The 7,495-nt window shown below is 36.3% G+C and overlaps 1 protein-coding gene across 5 annotated transcripts in view; it reads left to right on the forward strand.

Moving 5' to 3' along the window:
* TBC1D4 (TBC1 domain family member 4) overlaps positions 1-7,495 on the forward strand; it is a 182,717-nt gene that overhangs the window by 160,278 nt on the left and 14,944 nt on the right. For 3 of the 5 annotated variants that reach the window (XM_019628687.1, XM_019628689.1, XM_019628691.1), the window contains 3 exons: positions 715-717; positions 1,943-2,101; positions 5,339-5,497. In XM_019628687.1, the coding sequence (XP_019484232.1) occupies positions 715-717; positions 1,943-2,101; positions 5,339-5,497 (321 nt within the window). The remainder of the gene's footprint in view (positions 1-714; positions 718-1,942; positions 2,102-5,338; positions 5,498-7,495) is intronic. The other 2 variants (XM_019628688.1, XM_019628690.1) reach the window with 1 other exon arrangement.

The following is a 7,495-nucleotide window of genomic DNA, read 5'->3' on the forward strand; positions in this document are numbered from 1 at the left end:
AACTAACTCATAAACAGAAAAAGAGGTTGAAAAAGGGTGGCTATATTTCTTTAAAACATTTAAAGCATGAAATTATATTTCATTAACATTTGAGAGTATGTGTAAGTAGAATCTTATATTAAATTTCAAAGAACATTTTTATAGTCATAGACTATTTGAACTGGAAATGGCCTTAGAGGTTATTAAACACTGTTCTTCGTTCTGCACTGAATTAGCAAGTGGCTTGGGGAGGATGAGGAATTAACCTAAGGTCAAACAGTGATGTACTGGCAGAATGAGTACTACAACTCAGGTTTACTTTTATCATGGTTCTTGGGCTTTTCCTACTACACCACAGCATTTCTCAACTATGTGTGTTAATATAAGGAAATGAATGTTTTAATACAAATGGCTCCATCTGTATTCTGAGGTCAGTTATAATATATAAATTGACAGGATAAGAAAGGAGGTGACATTTAGAAGATTAGTTATATATATTAGTTCTATATTTATTTCTATTAGTTTTATATTTATTTCTGTACTTAAGTAACAGAGACAAAAAATAGTTTAGCCCATTAAAATTCTAGCCAATGGATAATCATTTCTGGATGGTTCTTTATTCTTGCCTAGTTAACCAGTTGAAGGCCGATATTAAGTGGTTTTACTCAGCAGTTTATCCTCAGGGCCTGGAGCTGGCCTGCCATAGGAGCTTATTATCATTATTTTAATAATAAGAAGGTTGGAGAGAAAGAAAATCTGAGGAAATAGTATGTTTTCCATTGTGAGAATACCATTAGTAAAGTTACATGTAGGATGATATTTATTATTAGCTTTGAATCCACTCCTTTAAAAAATTATTTATCACAGAGAAATATAAAGCAAATATTTCGAAGCAAAGCTAAACTGTGTTAGAAAGCCATCTAGTGGTATCCTGGAGGAATATTTTTGTAGTGCGATTTATTTTTTTATTATGTCTGGATTTCAAAGTAGACATTTTTACTCTGTCCTGCTTGACTAGCAGTCAATTATATGATATTTAAATTCTTTTAAAAATTTTAGTGCAGTAAGTAAAGAGTAACACTCGTTCTGCTATTGTTTTTGTGCTGTCGAGGACTTTGGATGCTTGACACAGATTTGTGTTGCAGAAGGTAAGGCGTTGAACGCTGTGGACTTGAGTGAATACAGGTTACTCAGGGAGACTTCTAATGAAAGAGAAAAAAATATATATATATATACTTACATGATTTTTCTTCCTTCTCCCTTTTGAAATCTATTATTCAAGATAAAGGACAAGTTGAGATAGCGGTTGTTTTAATAGGAATTACTTTTAATGAGTCCCAGGCTTATATTTTAGACTGTCAAATAAATGAGAGCAAATTCTGTACTATTTTAAAAAGTGGAAGTAGTGTTAACTTTAGTAACATGAATTTTTCTCTTTAAGATGATTAAAAATGAACACGTAACTCAGTGTTGTTAAGGGCAGTGTTGATAACTCTGGAAATAGTTATAAGAATATATCAAGTTTTCATGGTCTAATATTTCTGGAATCAAGGTTAGCATGAGGCATTGGTTTCTCATATATGTCATATATAAAATATTAATATTTCAATGGTGTTTAAAATTATGTAAGCTGTCACTTCTGAGGCTATCACGTTTTTCAAAATTTGAACTTTATAGCATAGCAAACATGGTTTGTTTTTTATGCTTAGCAGAGTTACCATCTCGAAGATACAGAATAAAACCTCCTTAGGAAGTTATTCCTGATATTTTCTTACATGAAATGACTCAAAATTTGAGAACCTTTTGTGTACTATCAATTTTTTTTTATGTTTTCTTTTTAAGAAAATACCAGTGGTTGATTCCTAAACATCATTTGGTATAGTTTTGCAAATACACTAAAATGTTTAAAATACTGTGTTTTAAAAACACATTGGTCTTACGTAAATTCTCTTATTTTCCTCAGCAAGCAGAGATGAACTCCAGTCCAGAAAAGTTAAACTAGACTATGAAGAAGTTGGTGTCTGTCAGAAGGAGGTCTTAATCACCTGGGATAAGAAGTTGTTAAACTACAGAGCCAAAATCAGATGCGATATGGAAGATATTCATACTTCTCTGAAAGAAGGTATTTTGGATCATCTCGATCTTTTTTTTTTTTTTTTGGTAGAAAAGCTGCAGAGATGTTTTGATTCGTGCAGCTCAGGCATACTTTTGTCCCTGTGCTTTGCCTATAAAAAACCAAAAGTAAAGTAATTTGTTCCTGCCAGCAGTCAGTGACTCAGTTGATAAGAAATGGTGCTAACAGTCTGTCCCTGAGGAGACGGCAGACCCCTTTTCTACAGACTTGCCTGCCTCCTTCAACAGCTGATCTCAGCTCTATGTTGTTGTTTACCAAGAAGGGGGCCCATGCATTGGTACAGAGTTTTGTTAATATCCATAAAAACAATTCAGACTTCAAATTTGACTCACTTTCATTGTTTGGTCCGAAGTGTTTATGTACATTTATGTATATTTACCTACGTGTGTGTGTGTGTGTGTGTGTGTGTGTGTGTGTGGACAAATCACTTTTATTTAGCCATTATATTGCATTGCTGCTCTGCTGTATAAAGTGACTGATATTTAAACATCTTAAGTTTAAAACTAACATGGGAATACTTTATGTGCACCTCTGTGATCCAGATTAAATATATTAAAATGAGAAACTCCATGGCCTGCATAAACTGGGTATAAAATAAAAATCCAAAAATATCTGAAGAAATCTGATAATGAATCTTGTTTTAAAAGCTTATGATAATGTGTGACATTGTTATATAACTAGGTTTGAATTAAGATTAATTTTGTAAGATGCTACATTTACAAGCCTAATATACTGGTGTTTTTCTTTGAAGATATGGAAATCCTAAAGATTTTCATTGAATGCATTATTTGGGAGACTAGTGGTTAATAGAAAGTGAGTGAGACGTAGATCACTCCATTCTTTGGTATGACTTTTAAAGATGTTTTAGGGGTGCTCATCTTCCCATTTCTAGTAGGATACAGTTTAAACATCTGAGCACTGTGCCCAAGGTCCTCAATAATCTCGCCTCCTTCACATCTCTGACCTCACTTTCTGCCTCTCCCTACTCTGGAGAGGCTGAACAACTCTGGGTCGCCACATGTCCCGGCCGATTTCATGAGTGGAATGCTGCAGCCCTCCCTACACTCCTTCCTTAACTCTCTACCTGCTCCTCATCTCCCTTTCTTTCTATTCCATCTTCTTCTCACTCCTCCGTTCCGTACCCTTCCCTCTGCGCGTCTCATGGCGTTCACACATTTTTCCTCTTGAAATGATTGCCGCCCATACTCCCAGCCTAGAGAATCCTATTATCCCTTCAGCTCTCAGTTCAAATACCATTTCCACAGAAAGTCTGCCCTTCCCTCCCGTCCACCAAAAGGAATTAGTTTTGCTTTATTATTCTTTCTCGTGATTCTTTCTCTTTAAGTGTGCTTAACATAATTTGTAATTTTAAATTTATGTGTCTATCTGTTTAATGTTTTTCTCATCCCACCACTGCACACCTAGCATCTAAGATAGCGTCTTGCACAAGTTACTTAGTTACTGAATGAATGAATGGATGAATGGATGAATGAATGAATGAGACTAATTTTCCTGAGAATGGATTTATTCGTCTCTCAGTGATGAGGGCTCCTTAGTGCCATGCTCTATACTATGCTACATATTAGATGCTCCATAAATGTTTGTTTAACTGAAGTGAATTACCTTTTTGTGAAATTGTTATTGGATGTTTAATAAAACAGCCCACATGTTATCTGATTCAGTTACTGGGCTAATGAAAATTACGCTCTAAAAAAGACATTTTATATGAGGTCATTCATTCATTTGTGCAACAAACGTTTAAGTATATTCTTGGATTTCATCATACAGAGATAAAAGTATGCTCACTGTTCTCAAGGAGCTTACCCCTGAAGTATGGAAAAGAGGCAAACATACAGTGTAGAGTGAACTGCCATCCGGTATGGCAATATTAGAGTGTGAGTCAAACAGTATGTGAACGGGGAGTGGTTACTCCCAGAGATGTTAGGGAGAGCTTCAGCAGAAGTGAATGGCATTCAGGCTCATCTATAAAAGATAAACAGAAAGAAATACACTTGGCATTCAAGCGGGGGAGCTTGGAATTTCATCAGGCAACAGTAAGAAACTGGAGGGGTGAAAATAATCATAAGCTTCTTCTACCTAGTATGTGGTGGGGAATGGGAGGTAATGGGACTGAAAAAGGTAGTTTGGAGGTGTATTGTGGTGAACTTATAAATCATGTCAGCGAGCCTGAGTTCTACCTTTTGGACTGTAGTACTTTTAGCTTATGCAAACTGTGGCATTGCCGTCCAAAAGGATGAGTGCCATTCAGTCTTTCTTCAACCAGCTGGAGCTCAGGAGTTTACTCCAAATCCAGTCCGTCTGAACTGAAAACACTTAGTGAAATAAAATTACCTGCTCTGTACAGAATCGAATTCTGTCCCTCCCAGTGCGTACTCCATATTCTTTGGCATAAAAGAAAACAAAACAAAACATAGTTTTAGCACACTTTAAATTGCTAGTGATACCCTTTGGTTTTCCAGCATAACGGAGTTAATGTTTCATTGTATGTGTGAGTTATTTTCTTCTGGAAGACTGCAGGGTTTTGCATGCCAGTTATGCCCTCATATTGTATTTATCATTTTTATTATTGCATGTTTTTATGACCACATAGGAATGCTATTTAGTTCTGTCTTAACAAAGTTACTTGTTGATGACAAATACTTAGAAGTTATTAATATGAAGATTGGCTTTTATTACTCGCTTCAAACCACATAAAAGTTGAAAATCGGCCGCAATACATTTCAGGGTTTCCGAATTTGGCCTCTGAAACCAGACTTCTGGGGTTCTAATTCTAAACTGCCTCTTACTAGCTTCGTGAACCTGGGCAAATGACTTAGTCTATCTGCCTCAGCTTCACCATCTGTAAAGTGGGGATAATAGTAATTACCTCCCTCACTGGGCTGTTTTCTTAGCACAGTTACCATGTGCAGTAGTGAGGCACCTGCCATAAATGTAGCATCAGGTGCTCACTTAGTATTGGCTGAGATTGTTGTTAATATGGCCATTATCATCATTGTTATTTGACGGTTCTTTTTTGCAAGACATCAGCAGCTACAGGATGAAACGTGCCGGAATAGCTTCTGTCGGTACATTGGACTGAACGATGGTACCGCGGCATGTGGGGCGGCACAGCTGCCTGTGTTCAAGCATGACGTAGCTCCTCAGCTGCGATTCAGCAGCTTCTTGCCAGAGTGCAAGACCTTGCTTTGTCATCTTTGATTCTAGGTGTTCCCAAAAGTCGACGAGGAGAAATCTGGCAGTTTCTAGCTTTACAATATCGCATGAGGCACAGATTGCCAAATAAGCAACAACCTCCTGACACATCCTATAAAGAACTTCTAAAGCAGCTCACTGCACAGCAGCATGCTATTCTCGTGGATTTAGGTAAGTTCGTCATATTGATTATTCTTTACAAAAGTAAACAATAGATTCCTTTGTTGGGCTTTTTGGTTTTTGTTTGTTTGTTTTTGCTATTGGAAAAGAGGATCTCTGCCTATGCAGAGCTGCTGGCTTTCTCCTTTTTGAGGGCAAGTTGGCTTTATAGCTGGTTGAAGGTACCATAAAAGCCTTAGTATAACATGAAGTGTTCATCCCCAAACTTACCCTTTGAAAAGGGAGTTACCTTATATTTGAATCATTTTAAAGGTCACATTATCTGGTACTCTCAATTCCTGTGTTTTGAATAACTGACATTCGTTTGGGGTAGACAATATCTCAATCAACACTGGTTTTGATATAGGTTAGAATAGGTTAAAAGGGGCACTAAAAATTTTAACAAAGGTCTACTAAATAGTCCTGGACATATTGTTGGAAACAACCCTTTGAATATGACTTTAAAAAGCAAAACAATAATAGTTATATTGTGGAAATCATTGATACATCTCTACAGGAAAAGAAAAATGAGCTTTTCTGATGTTATATGAAAGGGTACTTATGACCTGAGGGAGACTTTTCAGTCTTTGTAAATACTGAATTTCAAATAAGAAAGTAATATAAAATATTGTATCATCTCTAGTTTTTCTCCAAGTTAACATGTTATAACATATTTTGTTATTTTAAAATATCTAAATGATTGGGATCAATATTGTACACTGACATTTGATTATTTCATCTGTGTCTCTAAGAGGTGATATACTTAAAGTGGATAGATATTAAGTCCACTTGCAAAAATAAGGGATTACCTTATATTTGGAGTCCCTTTTATATATTATATTAGGGCATATAAAAAAATCACTGGCCAAAACCTAGTTTTGATCTCTGTTCCTTTTAGATGACAAACAGCTTTTGTTGGGAAAGGGCCCAACTCAGTTAATATTTTTTGAGCCCAATAAATTTAAAAAAGAATTTTACAGAGAAGCTGAGAACTTCAGTTCTCCTGATTGTACCACTGAACTGTGGTTTTAGGCAAATTATTTTGTTCCTGAGTCTCAATCCTCTCTTTTATTTGAGGACACTGAACTAGGCAATCCCTGTGCTTCCCTGCAGATCTGTGGTTCTGTGACCGGAAATTGAGTAGACTAGAAATTGAGATCATAATCATACATTTAGGGCTAATGTCTTAATAAAGAGCAGGATATCATGAGATCACATTACAGGGACTTACTTATAGAACTTCTGTATAGTTTTCTTTAGCAAAAATTTTAACTGAGAAAGTAACATGGTAATTTAAAAAATTACTTATTTGACTCTACTTGTAGCCATCTGTGTTTCCGCAAGTGTTCTTGTTTTCTCATATCTTCCCCTTACTTGCTCTGCAGAATTAATCTTATCAGTTCCTGGGGTGGGGCAGTGGGGGAACCACTGTTAAGCATATGTAGCGGAAAACATTTTAAAATCTGGCATTCTTTCAAGTTTTAACTGACAAGACTAGTCATTTCACAAGGACGCTAACAGCCCCCTTCCTTCTCGTAGCACAAGGGAGTCCTAAAGTGTGTACACACATGGCCCTGGCGGTGCGGCTGGGCTTGCTTCCGTGTTTACTAGCAGCTTTGCAGAGATCCAGGACTGACTGTGTTTGCTTGCTAATGTGTCTGCTAGTTTTATATTCAGAGGTGAATTTTATAGGGGATTTTTTTTTTTTAAATCCGCCTGACCCTTTAGTTGCCTTGCCCTTTTCGCATATATTGAAAACATGACTCATGGAGGTGGTTTAAGAAACAGAGTGCAAAGGTTACTAGAAAAAGAAATATTTCCTGAATGAGAGACTGAATGTAAAACAAAACAACCCCAAAAAGTCCCTCCAGCATCATATGACAAAAGAAGCCGGAATAAATCTGCTTATGGACTGCTAATATTTCCTTTTAAATAATACACCTTTTATTGAATTCTGATTTCTGCTGGAGGGAGGGTGTTCTTTATGTGAGCTTAGAGTCTACCTTGGTT

Source organism: Hipposideros armiger, unplaced genomic scaffold (assembly GCF_001890085.2).
Source record: "Hipposideros armiger isolate ML-2016 unplaced genomic scaffold, ASM189008v1 scaffold_806, whole genome shotgun sequence".
In the NCBI taxonomy this organism is placed as follows: Eukaryota; Metazoa; Chordata; class Mammalia; order Chiroptera; family Hipposideridae; genus Hipposideros; species Hipposideros armiger.